Source organism: Saccostrea cucullata, unplaced genomic scaffold (assembly GCF_032062105.1).
Source record: "Saccostrea cucullata isolate Sc308-1 unplaced genomic scaffold, CSIRO_AGI_Scuc_v1 ctg19, whole genome shotgun sequence".
Taxonomy (NCBI): Eukaryota; Metazoa; Mollusca; class Bivalvia; order Ostreida; family Ostreidae; genus Saccostrea; species Saccostrea cuccullata.
Window position 1 is genome coordinate 16,112 of NW_026940018.1, and position 16,966 is coordinate 33,077.

General features: G+C 33.3%; 1 protein-coding gene across 4 annotated transcripts in view; it reads right to left on the minus strand.

The window, feature by feature from the left end:
* The window catches only part of LOC134254543 (calcium/calmodulin-dependent protein kinase kinase 1-like), a 56,496-nt gene that overhangs the window by 3,518 nt on the left and 36,012 nt on the right, over positions 1-16,966 (minus strand). For 3 of the 4 annotated variants that reach the window (XM_062737069.1, XM_062737067.1, XM_062737068.1), the window contains exons 5-13: positions 13,655-14,273; positions 10,378-10,431; positions 8,469-8,520; positions 7,643-7,804; positions 5,601-5,622; positions 5,400-5,488; positions 2,663-2,736; positions 2,463-2,562; positions 2,314-2,339 (exon numbers count right to left, since the gene is read on the minus strand). In XM_062737069.1, coding sequence (XP_062593053.1) covers positions 2,314-2,339; positions 2,463-2,562; positions 2,663-2,736; positions 5,400-5,488; positions 5,601-5,622; positions 7,643-7,804; positions 8,469-8,520; positions 10,378-10,431; positions 13,655-14,273 — 1,198 coding nt within the window. Of the gene's footprint in view, positions 1-2,313; positions 2,340-2,462; positions 2,563-2,662; positions 2,737-5,399; positions 5,489-5,600; positions 5,623-7,642; positions 7,805-8,468; positions 8,521-10,377; positions 10,432-13,654; positions 14,274-15,660; positions 16,256-16,966 lie in introns of those variants that run through there. The other variant, XM_062737070.1, reaches the window with a different exon arrangement.

A 16,966-nucleotide genomic window follows, 5' to 3' on the forward strand; every position in this document is an offset into this window, starting at 1 on the left:
AATATGCATCCCCTCCCCCTAAATTGGAATTTTTCCAAGTTTAAGGGGCATAACTCTGTCAAAAATGGTGTGATCGTACCCAAAACAGAACTTGACCTAGATATTCCTCCGATAAATCTGTACGCTAAATTTCATTTCAGTATGTGCAACGGTTGCGAAGAAAATGAACGAAAACTGCAAATAATTGAAATTTTTCTAAGTCCAAGTGGCATAACTCTGTCAAAATGGCGCAATTGTACCAAAACAGAACTTGACCTAGATATTCATGTGATATATCTGTATACCAAATTTCATTTCAGTATGTGCAACGGTTGCGAAGAAAATGAACGGAAACTAAGTGGACCGACAGACCGACCAACAGACAGCAGCAAAGCATATAATATGCCCTCCCTTCTTTGAAGGGGGGCATAAAAATAAACTTATACAATATACAATGTATATGCAAATCAATGGTATTATGATGCAACCTTAAGATAATTTACGGAACTGAGTTCAATATATACTTGGTCATTGACTTGTCACACAATTACATCAGAATCTTTCTTCTCTATTATCTTTAAATTCCTACTTTCATGCCACCTTTCCCACAATACATATAATTATAATTATATAAACTTCTAATTATTTACCACAGTGTATGTAATCTTATATGTCCCTGACAGATACAAATGAACTTAGCTGTGTATAAAGGGATAATCTTGTATTGGAAACAAATCTGCCGCTTATTTAAAATCTCCAGCCCCCTTTGATTACAATAAATGCACCTTCTCCAGTCCTAAGCAGGCCGCACGCAACATTTCTCAATCTCTATCCTACCACCGGTAAATTTAATTTGAAAATGCATTAAGACAGCCGAACTGTCATTAAGTGTCCTAGAAGCACCTAAGACTTCGGGAATAATGGCTTTTAAATGGTCATCTAGAACTTGTAGGGCTGCAGCACTAATCTGGTTCTGGCAGACCAGCCTCTCCGTTCTGACAAAACATTTTAATATGTTTCGGGATAGGCAGTATTTCTCATGAGATCCTGTGGGAAAAAAATACGGCTAAATATTCATTTTCTTCTACTTTTGCTGTCAATCTGTCATGACTACCACGGAGAGAATTTCCATCAAATTGTCACAGCATCTGGTCAGCTAGCTTTCCTACATATTAGTCTACAATTTTCCAATAGCATTGCTCTCTCCTATACTTTGTACCCAGTGACTCGATAGACTATACTAATCCCGCTATCAATTTTGTTCTCTTTTGAAATATGTTGACAAATCAATCTTTTTAGGTCTATGAAAAATCAGAAGCCTGCTATGTCCCTTTTATCTTTGGATAGCAATATGGATTTCCTGTGTTGTATCCCCATCTATTTGTAGTGATTGTCATTTGAAACAATACCAGGTAGTTATATGACAATATACCATCATCTCATGCTACAGTGTATTGAATATCTAATAGCTAATGCATGTATAGATGATTGATTTTTTTGTGTGTTGTGGAGATATCAGAATTGCTCATCAACAATGCCATCTTTTTTTAATTTAGAAGGTGGACTTTAAATTTCAGCCATGCCATAGCATCTCATTAGAAGATACATGTACAAATATTCAAACACAGAGTACTAAATTATAGCTAGAGATGAACAATATGAAACAGTAGTATCTCTTATCAAACAAGTCATATCCTCTCAGTATATTAACCATTTCTAAGCATGTACTAGTAGGTCCTACATACAGCTTGATAGTCACTGATATGATGAATCTATTTTTAACATATGTTCATTTTCTGAAGAATCTTATTTTTATTTTTTTCTACATTTCCATTCATATTTTCTTGTGATTGAGAAAGTAGTTTGGATATTTTAATCATCGATCATTTTAGGGAGCAACTTCTAGATTTAACTCTAAAATAACATGTATGTTGGCAATAAAATGCTCTCTTTGAGATATCTTTCTATTTTTATGCCTCCTTAATCAAAGATTAGGGGGGTATGTAGTTTTTGTCCTGTCCGTCAGTCTGTTTGTCGATCTGCAAAAACTTTAACCTTGCTCATAACTTTTTGAGTGAGTGGGGCTATGGCTTGAAGTGTTCCTTGTGACAATACCTTACTTCAGATACAACCAAATTTGACCTTTTGACCCTGACCTTGGAGTTAGATTAACCGTGGCTGTAAGCTGCCATACAAGGGGCATTAGTGTGTCACAAACACATCCTTTTTTCCTATCATTAATGGAAAGATTGTTTTTTTTTTTTAATATAAAAAGTTTGTCAGTTCACAACAGAAAAGCCGAGATGATACTTTGCAAATTCCAAAAGTCCTTACCTTTCCACTGAAGTTTTCTTTTTCCTCTGGAAAATAAAAATGAGTTTATTTTCAAAACATAAACCATTTAGGAAACTTAAAAAGTGTTATAAATAAGGTAAAATTTCTAAAAATTTCAAAAGAAAAAGATTTAAATATTTTGTCAGTACCTTTGAGGGTTTCTGGAGCCATGAAGGCTGGCGTGCCTGCAGTATTTGTAAGTGTGATGTCACTTCCTGTGAACTCATTACTGACCCCAAAATCTGCAATCTGCAGGAAATATAACTTATTGCAGTATGCATCAATTCATTATAAGTGCGTTCGTTATAACTGTGTTTCACTGTAGTTCATTACATGTTTTTTTAATTACCTTTAAATGACCATCATCTCCAAGGAGTAAGTTGGAAGGCTTGATATCTCGATGAATAATTTTCTGATAATGCACTGAAAAAAAATTCAATAAATATACTATTTACTAATAATCATCAAAGATTTTATTTCAGGGTTGTTTTTGCAGTGCACCAAACATTTCCTGCAAACATAAAAAAATCTTTATAGTGAAATGTACAAGGACATATTGTGCTTATAATTGATTAATATCTAATTAAAGGAAAAGCTGTTTACTACCGACAGTGCATTCATTTTAGGTTGTGCTGACTTTTGCCGGAAATAAAAATGGAATAAATGTGTTTTTCCCCCCCTCAAATCTGCAAATAAAACCTTTGTTCATCCCTAAATTTTGCATGTTACTTGCATCAAAACACCCAAAACACTTTCCACTGGGATTAAATAGATAGACAGTAAAATTGAGCTGTTTTTCTGACCGAATTATCACTTTTATGGTTGATTTTTTTTTCTGAGATCAATTTCCCAAATTTCGAATTCTTTTTAATTTTACTTTTAATTACAGCGACAACCCACTAACAAGATTAAACTGGCATAACAATACTATATTGATGTATTTAGCCAAGATCTAATTATACTGGGAGCAAAAGCCAGGAAACAAGACCTTGGAAAGGAAATTCTGGAAATGGGTTGATTTACGGCAAATCAGTGTGTAGGCACTCGAGGTATTAGGGTACATTGGAATGATACAGAGAAACCATTGTTAGAAAATCCCCTGGTCAAAAGCCAAGGAAATGAAGAAAAGGATACAGTGAGATCACACTCTGATAATGATAAATTGTTGATTTAGTCTTAAGTATTTGTCACAAAATGTACTTTCCAAGGAAATGTGTATTTCACAATTCTGGCATACAGAGGTTTTAATAATTATCAGGTACATTGTATTATCAGAAATGTCAATACAGTTATATAATTGGTTTGAAAAAGAAAGTATAATATTTTTTTCTACGGAAAATACAATGGGAATGTTTTTGTCTGAAAAACCAATTTGAAAATGCTGAAATAGTGACTCAACTTCCTTTTGACAAAACATTTAAAGAAAGAAAAAAAAAATTTAAAAAAACAAGAGGCCCAGGGGCCACATCGCTCTGCTGAGCAACTGGCTAAGTAAAAGCAAAAATTAGTTCAGTATTGAAAAGTTTAAAATATTATAAAAATGGGTTCTGGGGAGGGGTATTTAAACAAAATTAAATCTACACTTCCTTAGAATGCTTTTGTGACACATTATGGTTTTGTTGTTTATAAGATAAAATTTTTTATTGATATAGCCTTTGTATTCATTTGTCCACTTTATGGCTCCTCTGTTCTCCTGAATTTCAAATCTACGTTACCTTTTTTATGCTTTTAAATTGATGATCAATATCATGATGGCTTTGTGAAGAATTTTAACGATTTTTACCATGAATTTCTATGTAAAACCTTGATCACCCATTGCGGCCACACCCTTGCCTAAGGGGTCATGATTTGAACAAATTTGAATCTTCCCTTTCAGAAGATGCTTCTGCATGAGTTTCATTTTTCATGGCCCAGTGAATCTTGAGAAGAAGATTCTTAAAGATTTTTCCTATTTATTCCTATGTTGAACTTTGATCACCCATTGTGGCCCCACCCTACCCCCGGGGGTCATGATTTGAACAAACTTGAATCTTCACTACCTGGGGATGATTCCACATGAGTTTCATATCTTTCCTGGCCCAGTGGTTCTGGAGAGGAATATTTTTAAGGATTTTTCCTATGCATTCCTATGTTGAGCTTTGATACCCCATTGTGGCCCCACCCTACCCCCAGGGGACATGATTTGAAAAAAATTGAATCTTCGCTACCTGAGGATGATTCAACATGAGTTTCATCTTTTCTGGCCCAGTGGTTCTGGAGAAGAAGATTTTTAAAGATTTTTCCTATGTATTCCTATGTTGAATTTTGATACTCCATTGTGGCCCCACCCTACCCCTAGGAGTCATGATTTGGACAAATTTGATCTGCACTACCTGAGGATGATTCCACATGAGTTTCATCTTTCCTGGCCCAGTGGTTCTGGAGAAGAATATTTTTAAAAGATAACATTAATTTTTCACTAATTCATAACCCTTGGAAGAGGGGATAGCCCTTCATTTGAACAAACTTGAATCTCCTTCATCCAAGGATACTTTGTGGCAAGTTTGGCTGAAATTGGTCCAGTAGTTCTTGAGAAGAAGATGAAAATGTGAAAAGTTATTGACTACAACGACGACAGACAACGGACAAATTTTGATCAGAAAAGCTCACTTGAGCCTTCGGCTCAAGTGAGCTAAAAAATACATCTGTACACTACAGAGAGTCTGTACGCACAGTACATGTATGTATTAAAATAGAATGACCTGTAGTTACTACATGTTCCTGTGTCTGATTAAAATCGATGCTAGCAATACATGTATATAATTTACTCAACAAACTTTATTTCTTCCCTGTGGGAAGTGAATTTATGGATCTAATAAGGGTAACACCAGTACATTAACTTTACACTAAGAAAACCATGTAACTCCCAGTGTATTAAGCTTGTGTGCTTTTTCAGCTAGGTGAACTGAAACATTGATGATATAAAGTGCTTGTCCAAGGGCAGTCAAATTATTAAAGAAGTGTGTATTTGATGAATACATAAAGTCTTTGGGATACCAAACCTGTCTAAGATTTTCATGAAACTCTGTATAGGATTTATATCTTACAGTATTCTGTTCCCAGTATGATGTCTCGCATGAAGGACCATGCTTGTTCTTCTGATAGAGGCTTGTCTGTGGGCACCTCCAACACTTCTCTGGCCAAAAAAATGGAGTAATATGAATTTATGGAATATATCTCCTAATAAATACATGGTAGATAGAAATAAAATAAAGAAAATATATCTAATAGAAAAAGAAAATACTTACCCCTTTTCAACAAGTTCAAAGGCTGAAATGTACAAAAGATAAAATAAATATATATGCTACAGATTATAATGTGAAGATGCTCTCGATTGCATAGATCAATTTTCAATTCTACATTGCATATCACTTTCTGTTTGTAAAGAATTTATTTTAACATAATTAAATGAAACTGCCTGCTCATGAAAAATTTCATCCTGGCATATATTCTTATAGATTATATGAAACTATAACTAGAAATAGTGAAAATTTTGTCACTTTAGTAAAGGGCTCATATGCCTAAGTCAATTATATATAGTCACCATGTCTGCAGTATGCTTGCTATAGGTAATTTTCAGGAACTACTAGCGAGCGCAGCGAGTTCACGATGCTCATCACTGCGAGCTCTTAAAGCAACGCCTGTGCAAAGAAAAATTCTGACTACTGGACATTCATTCAATAGAATTTTTTGATGCAGTAATTTGGACCCACAATGCATCACTTGGTAAAGCTGCGTTCTCGCGAGAATAGCATCAAAAGTTCAACTAAAAGTAAACATGCCCTGATGTAATGGATAAATATTGAAGATGAATAGTAAACAGAACGTTCTTCATTTACTTTCAGCATTGTTCAGGCTTCTTTTTGGAAATGTAAGTTACGTACGATGTCACGTGACATCAGAGTCTAGATGCACCAAATGTCAAGTGCAGTTTGATGAGCCCAATCTAAATTATAACAAAATAAATATATGCGCTCCACATAACGGTCGCACCGTCAACATATTAATTTTCCATGATACAGTGGAATAAAAATTCATTCCATGACAAACTTTCCCCATCCTGGACCTTGTACCATGCTGACTTGATGAAGAAATGGAAAATTTTTGGTACCCCATTCTCATGAATTTAACAGTACTAAAGGTTATGTCCATCATAAGACACACTTTTTAAACAGCTAACAATAGCAGAGGTCACATGGGAGAATCAGATGACATAAAAAAGTTCAAAATCATGTAGATTTCCTAGACTGCCAAACCAATTAAGGTTCACTGACCCGCTTATAAGGGAGATAACTCTGACAGAGATAAATGACTGTCAAGAAAAAAGAAGATTTTTGTCCAATTTTGCCTGCAAGCTAAATTGTAATGTATTTTACTTATAAATTAGATTTTTTTCTTAGAATTAAAGCAAAATTTCATTGGCATGTCAAAAAGATGGTTGATGATCGAATCTCAATTGAAGTATGAATCACAGATGTGAACATGCAGTTGCCAAAGGGTCTCATTGTTTACATCCTTGATTAGACTTTTCAGTGCACAAGTACTAGTCTGTCCTACTTCCAGCTACAAGGTATCCAAGGCCGTTCTACTCAGTAATTGCTTTAAATAAAGAAGACTATTGATGAAGCTGGGTCTAACAAGTGATCAAACGCTTCTTTACTATGATTTTCATGACTTTTATTTCTTTTGTTTTGGTGTAAGCACTGTAGTTGATCAACAGAGCGTTAACTTCCATAATATTACTATAACATCAATTTTTTAGAGGGGGTTAAAATACTGCACTTAAAGAGGCCTTACAGGGATTTTAAGTTTTAACGGAAATGAAAATCGGTCATATCCCAGCTATTAATTAAAACATGTCTCTCGTGATCTGTGTGTTTAGACTCAGAACAGCAAACATCTTTGATCAGGTTGGGATCAAAAACCTATCTGATAATAGGAGCAGACATGACTGTTATTTCTTTGATTCACAGGAAGTTTTTAGTTTTGTGCATAAAAAGCCATCCATTAGTCAGAATTGCTTGAGTATTTGTGTCACATCACTTGAGAGATAGAAATATTTATCCTACAACTCTCATTCATCATGGAGAAAAAAATACAGGACATCATTTCAAATTTCATATGAATTCATGGCCAGTAATGAGGAGAGTCAGCTCTTTAGTGAAACGATACATAAATTAGAACTTCAACCTTTGGAACACTGATTTGATTTAAAATTATATTAATAACTATTAATTCCCAAGAATATTGTTTCTTAAGAGAAATGAATTTATAAAATTTAGATTTTTACCCATGTATAAATTGTCTTCATTTGGGTCATCTAAGACTTCCACTAGACGGACAACATTTGGATGATCCAATTTCTTCAGAATTGCTATTTCTCTGTAAACCCGATCCATCGGGGCAAGGGGGCGAGCTACTTGTTTGCCATCCCTGGAAGGGGGAGGCCTTCCTGTTGAAAAACACATTTTTTAAAAAAATTTTTGAAAATTATTTCTTCAGTCAAATTTAAGCATCTTAAGTAATTTCAAACCATATCAAAAAACTTTTAATATGTAACATACACTGTATGTATATATTACATATATATTATTATAACAGTAACTTGATCCGAAGGGTCATATCACGTCAAGTTAACAGGCGCGGATCATCAGATCTAACGAGACGCGAAGCATCGAGTTTGATCTGGTGATCCGCGCCTGTCAACGAGAAGTGATGTGGTTCTTCGGATCAAGTTACTGTTATAATGATAAATTTATTATATACACCCTTATAAATAACTAAATATATCGAAATAAAACTTTAAAGATCAATTGTGTAATATTTATCCATAAACAAAAGCATAATAACAAGGGACTTTTTAACGCGCAAGAAAAATAACGTCATGTTTTTGCGTACTACGTCATCAGTTTCAGAGAGTGGTGATATGGATTCAGAAAACCACAGTGTGGTGATCCGGAAAATCGGATCACGGCATCACGTGATAGTGTAAATTAACAGTAAAATTGAGTGATACACATTAGGTATATAATAAAATCACATACGATGATCAAAACTTTATTCAAATCTAACTCAAGGTATAGCTTATACTGTTTCTAAACAAGTAAAAGGCTTACTAAAAAATCCAGCTTTTTTCTTTAACCGGCTTTTGGAAAGAATTTTCATTGCCTGAAGAAAAGGAAAATTATTTAATAAACATTTCTGCACAGTTGTTTTTTTAATCACAAACTTTGTGATTGACACTTGATATTTTTCAATATAACCACTGAAAAAAAAATTCAGGTTGTGGGAATTGGAAGAATCAATCAAAAGAATACACAATCTATTGTGGGAAATCGTAGAAGTGACCTTAATTTCTTAAAGTAGACAGAGCTTTATTGCAATTGCCATGGCAACAAACCTAAACAATGCACCTAATCCCTCTAAAACTGTCTACCAAAAGGCTTTTTAATAGATCATTGTATATCTTTGTAATTTCATCTAAGGTTTATCAATTTCCAACATTTCTTTGAAATTCTGGTAATTTTTTTTTTTTATTTTGAAAATGAAATTAACTTTAAACAATCATTGACAAAGTTACGTAACCAATCACACAAAAGCCTTCCTTTTCCACAATCGATTGTAACAATTCCTCTTTGTAACGGCAAAAAGAAGGCAAGAGTTCCTTCATTCATTAAGCAACTCAGGAACTCAAATGAGGCATCAATATTTCAGAACATGGTCTTGTTGGGAAAATAAGACCATAATCTGATTTTTTTGACTTGGGAAGATAAGGAAAACTGCTGAATTGTGATGAGCTAGCTACTGCAAACAAACATCCAGAGGCCAGACTAGCTCTTAATTACACTAAATGTCCCAATAATGAACAGATAATGGCCAACAGGAAATAAATACTTATGTAAATCTTGGCTGTCATAAGAAATTACCACAGAGCAAGTACCAGTACAATTCTATTTGTAAATACAACACACAGCCCAAGTTTAAATGAAAATAGAAGATGCCTTCATATCTGGGAAAATAGGCATTCCAAGCTATTGTATTTGGAAACAGGATCTATTATTATTAATTTTTTTATTTTATTTTCATTTATTTTTTTCTGATTTAACTTTTAAAACCTTGTTAACCTTAAACTGTGAATTAAACACTGTCAGTGTGGTTTTAAAATTAAGTCTGTTTCTTGCAAAAGACCTTTTTTTAATAATACACATTCTTTTTTTTGGTACCATGGCAACAACAATAAATAGAAAATTGAGCTTTAAGTTTAGTACTCTTGTGCAAGAAGTTATTGAAAAAAACTAAATAAAACATTATGAGAATTGCATTTTGAAACAATATTCCACATATCATTCTAGATTTACAGTCACTTTGCAATTATATTGTTCATAGAATCAAAGATTAAAACCTGATAATTAGCATTGCAGATCTTAATCGTATACCATTTAGTGATGTAATTGTAAAGGTTACTTGTGTATAATAGTTTCCAATGAAATCAGACCAATTAGACTATTGAAAGAATGGTAAAATTTTTATTAAAGTTACCATGGCAACACCTATTAATGGAAATAAAGTGTAGTATATATGTATGTAAACTAAATTGTAAAAGTGGTATTTTGAAAGTCTCTCAAATAGTTTTTGTCGTTATTTTGTATTAACCATTGTATCATCCTTTGTCAAAATAATTAAAACAGAATATATTTATGTATCTTATTGTTGTCTACTTCTGTACTAGCTTGTTCTAGTGAAATTGATCCAAAACTGTAGGAGGAATAGCATTTGAAAGAATTTAAGAATATAAAAAAATCATTTTTCAGTTACATGGTAAACACCCATCTATGGAATTGTAGTCTTTTGGAACAAGTTTTAGTTTTATAGAAATTGGTCCAAAAATGTAGGGGAGGCATTTAAAAAAAAAATTAGACAAACAGACAGACAGGTAGATGGGCAAAAACATTTTACCAATATATATGATGCTCCTCTGGTCTTTGACCAGCAGAGCTCAAAATGAGAATTTGACATAGCACTCACATAATGAACATCATCTTGTTCGTTGTATGCTAGTTTTACAATGCCATATGAACCCTGTAAATAAAAAAATACTGATCATGTTATGGAATATAATACAAATACATAAAGATTTTAAGCAAATTATGGGTTTTTAACCAAGGACAAGGATGTCTGTTTATGCAAGACAAAGACTGAAAAATCTTCAAAATTGGCCATGATATTCATTAACTAAAATAACACTACGGTAACCATTTATGGTAAAAATGAAGACAGCTCTTGTTGTGGCCTTCAATTCAACATTTAAACAAATATCTATGACATTTTATCAATTAGCAATTTTCATTTTCATTCCTACATTGATTAAATACAGGTATAATCCTTTAAAACTTGAAATTAAAGATACCACAGAGTCTGACACATCTGATTCATATTTGGATAATTTACTAAAGAAAAGACATTAATGGTAAATATGATATCTATAATCTTTCTTTTATTTGTCACTTTCTTTAAATACACAAAATATCACCATCACCTGCATATGGTGTTTGTCTCCCATTTATTATGCAAGAGTGTGCTCTTTGTACGAACAATTTCTAAAACAATGCAAGCTAATGACAAAAAAGTTTATGAAACAAGTATATCACCAGTCTTGTTTGCAAAATTCTATGGTTGAAACAATGACCATGTCAGCAAATACTTTACAATCAATCATTGAATTGTCTACAAATTTTTGTGCTTGCCCTATCATAGAGAGCATGACAGGGGCTGTTACTCCTCCATGGCACCTGATCCAACCTACGAGGTCATTATCTGAATAGTTTTAATGGACTTTTGAGCTTGATTTCTGGTTTTTATTATATTTTTTTTATACAAATAAAGATATTTTTTTTTTTTATAAATTTGGAATAAAGACTTTAAGTGACAATTTGTAGTTGCTGTAAATATTTTCTTATGGTATTTAAATGAAACATCAAAAAAAAAACCAAAACTTATTTATACTGATCGAGTTCCAATTCATGTTGCATAAACCTGCTTATTATGGTATTTCTTTCAATAAAATGACTAAAAATATTTTCAAATCTTGTTTTTTCATCATATATTTTTATGAAATCATCTGAATTTTGTTTTCATCAATTCTTTTCCATCCACTTCAAAGTCTTCATCAAATGGAATACAAAGATTAAGGCTGCATGTTCAACATATTCAAGGCCATCAAAAATGAGTTAAGTTTATTTCATTATAAGTATAGCCACTGAGGACAAACAACACGCTTTAACAGCCAATACAGGAGAAATATTGAGTCTGTCACGCTGGCTGGTCAGAATATTGCATTACTCTATAGCCAAGGGACACCCACAATGCAGTCTGTTTACCGTGATTAATTTCATCTATGTCTCTGGGTAATTCTATCACAAGCTCAAGCTATTTGTTTATAAAAACGAAAATCTACTCTTTTATAAGTATAATGTAAATCGATATTGTGTGCAGAAAAGGGATATTTTTTTTAATCAAAACAGATGAGCTAAGTGCATGGCAGTAAAGAAATATGTTCTTTTGATGAGCATTATTTCTATGTTATCTTTATTTTCATCTTGAACACTAATCTCTGATCTTGTTTTTGTATTGGACACAAAGAACAAGTGGGATATCTTTGTGCAATTGAAATATTCTAAACAGAAAAGCATGTGAATTGTCTTTAAAAATTTTTTACCGGGTAATACATTTCTGAGGTTCAAAAGTACCGGTAGATGGAATAAAAAAACAGCTTAACGATAAAAATACTAATTTGACCCCTGATGGACATTAAAGATTGATGAAGTCAAAATGGTATATTGATAATTTTTAATTCCAAAGGTTACAGATATTATCTGATGTTTTCTTTTGGTGTTGAATAGAGTATATTTAAATACCAGGCACTACTAAATAATGCATACTGGGATTTTAAAATTGATTTTGTAAAGGGTATGAACTTTGTAGTTGATGATAATTATTGTTTTTTTAAAGGAATTTTATGGGAATCCTTCATCTGTTTATATATGACATGCTGTACTTCAATTTCAAATTTAATGCCCTTTTCTTTTGAAGTCAAAAATCAACAACATATTGAAATTCATGATTTTTGTTGACAAAATCAATGTAGACTACTCCACTTTCAAGACCTATATACTTCACAGCAGTATTATACTTGTAATATAATATTACTTTTAATCAGCAGCATCAGAAGTGTAGAGTTTCTTCCCCTGGATTTGACCTATAAATGGCACTAGAATTTGACCTTGTACCTTAGAAATGAGTACAGCTCACCTCACTAAATTTGCTCACTATTTTTAAAATAACTAAACACAAACTTTACGCTGAGAAAATTTTCTTGATCTGTCTTGAGACAGACTGTCTGCACATATCGGTACTTTCATTTTGAGTTCAACTTTATACAAATGACCAGTTTGCATAATGTCAAACATTCCTGGATATACCCATGGGTGGTCTTGTCTCTATCTTATCAGTAAAAGATGAGATCACCCAGGAGGGGGGGGGTATCCGACAATGAACATCCACATGCTTTTTATTCTATTGTAAATTCCTAATTTGATGTATAGAATTTTAACTATCAAAATATCATTGATTTCCCTACTTATGCTTTAAGCCTTGATGCAATGTTTCAGGTTTATTATAAAAGCACATTGTTTGTCTGTAAATATATTTGAATTCAGTAATGTTCATGAGACTGTATGAGAAAAAAAAGAGCCTATATATTGTTGATAGAAATGAGTTAATACCAAAAGATTTTGCCAGAAAATGTGCTTTACTGGAGAAACCCTGAGGATAAATCAATCATGGAAATGAAATTAAAGAATGGCCTCAATTAATGCAAGTAATTAACACATCTCAAATTCACATACGTCCAGGGGAGTTAAATTGATGAAAAACATCCTATTAATTAAAGACTTAGATGAAATAATCATTCTAGACTGCTTCTTTTGATTAATATGTACTTGAATGGTAAAGTATTGATTGTGTAAAATGTAGATATTACAAAGAATGGACTCTGTCAGACTTCTTTTTTTTTTTAAGTTCATGAAGCAATGATCAAAGACCTGCCACAGACACATTTTTTCAACATCTTTCAGTATATGTTTGTGAAAAGTCAGTTCATACCCATCATAACTTAATCACGTAAAGGAACTTTCCTCAATTAATTTAACATATATAACTCTGTGAGGCATAGACAATATGTGCCCATATGCTCTTCTCAAATCTTAAAATGGTAATACCCTAGAAGAACATTAAATGATGATACCTTGCCAATTTCATTTTTGAGTTTGTACTGATTCAGCTGCACATAGCCATCAGCACCGTCCACTACAGAAAAACTACTGGTCTCCATCGTCGGCTGCCGGCGTAACCGTGGTGATCCCTGCGGCGACCGTCCACCACCAAGTCTATTTACACCTAAGGTTTCCTCTGATAAACTGTAGGCAATGCGGGGCACATTTCTTTGATGAGGGAAATGAAAGGCATGAAGGGCTGAACTACTCGTCGATTGAGATGTATTTTTGAGACAGTCTAAGTTTGTAGGCACATCGAGGTGACCGGTGGCATCTACCACCGTCAGGCTGTGTCGTCTGCTCGCGTCGTCATCATGGTCCCTGAATACGTTGTCTTCGTTGTCACTTACTGAGCTGTGTCCAGAATCATTCGTGATGTTGGAACTCTTCCTTAACAAGGGGTGCTTGGTTTTTGTCGGAATACACACAATTTCCCCAGTCTTAGGCACATTAATGTTTTCCTTGTCTTTTTGTTTTATGGGTAGATCCGTGTGATTGTTTACACCATTTGGTAAGGCTGATTTTGGTTCTTTGTGGTCCTGGAGGTTGTGTTCTATGAAATCATCCTCGTCGGAGTCAATATGACATTTCCTGCAATGAAAGGATATGTGTCAGAAGTCAAGCATGGTAAAACCAATGAACAACAATATGCTTACAGAATACGTACTGTATCAATAAGCAATCATGTTAAGAAAAGTCACATGCCAAAAGCTAGAAGTATACCCATTCTTTTATATCACCAAATATTCATATTGTGAACATATCTATACCTATTTGAATTTGTAATGGAATGTTTATTTCATGTTAATGCCCAAACCACACAATACTCAGATAGAAACAATTGTTTTACCCAAATGATCAAAGAAGATTCTTTTTAAAAAATCATTTAATTGATTCAAAGACAGAATTTAAATGAATGAGCTGCTACTTTGATTTAAAATGGCCGGGTCATGATCGTGAACTTTGTATCAATTTAACCGGGTGTGTGTAGTCAGTCACGGTTGTCTATTCAACCCAAAACGTACACACCCACTTTTTTTCTATGTGTCTTTCCTTCCTGTTGTCAAACTCAATGTCAGCTTTTCATGTAATTTCTGTGTATTAACAAACACACACGTAATTCATAAAGCTGGGAAAATTGGACATCTGTCAAAGTGTCACACCTTGTGGCATGGCATTTGCAGAAAGAATTCTGAATATTACCATCAGCAGTTTTAGAAGATTTTTCCTTAGGAAGAGTTATATTCATGCTAGAATAACCATAAATTATATATAGCTAGGAACAATAAGGAAGATCTCTTACATAACTTTATGAGAAGTCTAAATATTTATTGACCTTAATATTACTATAATCTGAGGTTTTCACTGGGTTTCATGGCTATAAGAATACGTATAACAGAAATAAACCCTCAATCAAGGTGACCCTAAACTTCAGCACTTTTCTCTAGCTGAATGAAATATAGATAATCCGTATGGGAATGAGCATTTGATTCTGAGGGAGAGGGGGGGGGGGGCTGGCAAATTTTTTCCAAGTCAGATTATTTATTTTCATGTCAGTAAAGACAGATTAGATCAAGGACAGATTATTTATTTTCAACATTTTAACGGACAGTTTACTTATTTCCAAAATCTGAACCCCCCTCCCTCCACCAAATGGTTGTCCCCTAATCACATCTAAAATTACTGACACAAACAGTTCAAGTCAATCTTAAGCCAATTTTGAGGTGTTTGAATTCATTTGTCCAGAAAAAGTTTTTTCTCAAATTGAGTAGAGGAAGAATTAAACCTGCATGATCATTCATTTTTGAAATTGATCTTGCAAATTTTAATTCTTGCATTTTAATTAATCAAATGAGCAGACAATATATCACAAGATCATTTTAAGCTGCATACATTACACACATTCAGTAAGAGAATCATTTCCTTCACTAAATCTTTGCCTAGAAGATACACCATTAAGTCTTCAGGAAGCACCTACCTAAAACACCTCTCCAAAGTGAACACAGGCATGGTGGCCATGATTCCAAATCAAATTCAGAAACCAAACTTTACATTCAAATAATTTCACATCAAAGCACTGATTTTCATTTAAAATTCCTCATGAAAATAAACTGCCCACTTTTGATAAGAATTTAAACCTTCTTTCCAATCCAAGTATATACAAGTCCATCAAAAGTGACAGTTTAGTTGCTTTAATGAGTATCGTCTCATTGTCATTTTAATGTCTGCTTTAAAAATGTTTACGAGTTAAACCATCCTCACTTCTTCCCAGACACTGTCCCTTTAAATGGAATGCATATGCTTTCATGGTCTATATCTTCTTCATACATAATTCTACAATCAGTTGTAAAAATACTATCGCCTCTACCACTTATAGAGTTACTCAAGTGTGAAAGTAAGTCCTTATATCAGATCCTACCAGAATAGGTAATGTCAGTGATAGGGCTGGACCTCCTTAATATTTAATAATATATGGCATGCACTATTTATATTGTGTGCACATGTAGTCACTGTCAAAATAACTTATTTTTAATCCCTAATCCCTTGCTATAATGATCAGTTGTAAACATAAGCATTTACTAAAAGGAAAAGAGGAAGCTGATTTAATAGATTGAAAAGACGGAAGATGTTCTTACAACAGTGCAAGTTTATGATGCTTTAAAAAAAATAAAGTTGTCTCTTATTTGTTTAAACAGGAAATTAATGAATCTGCCATTATTAAAAAAAATTCCAGTCATTAATATTAAGGACTTCCTAAGAGCTTTAAAGAGAAACTCGTAAATGGATGGTTTGTTTTTGTATGCATGATTATCATCATTATATCGCAACCTCGTAAAAGCTGAATATGGAAAGTTTATGATATAGCCTGATCAACAAGTAAACAACCATCAAGTACGGATGCGTGCAGTGTATATCACTTAATGAAGGAGCGATGAAATTTGCATAATGCATATGAAACTATTGTGTACTTGCATGAATGATAAAAATCAGGCTTGGTTTAGCTTTCCCATTAAAGACAAAAACAAAGCTATATAGGATTGCACTGTCATAATCTATTAAGAGAGTGACTTGTATAGTCGCTTTCTCAATTTGCATTTTGTTTAAAAATGACAATTTCTAAAACAATATGGAGGGCAAAATAAAAGCAATTTTGATATATAGTATTACAATGCAAACAAGAGGCCCATGGGCCACATCGCTCACCTGAGAAGCTTTGACCATTCTGTTCTTTACCAGATTTCCCCCTTGTTATACATAATGCATCCCCACCCTACCCCACTGAT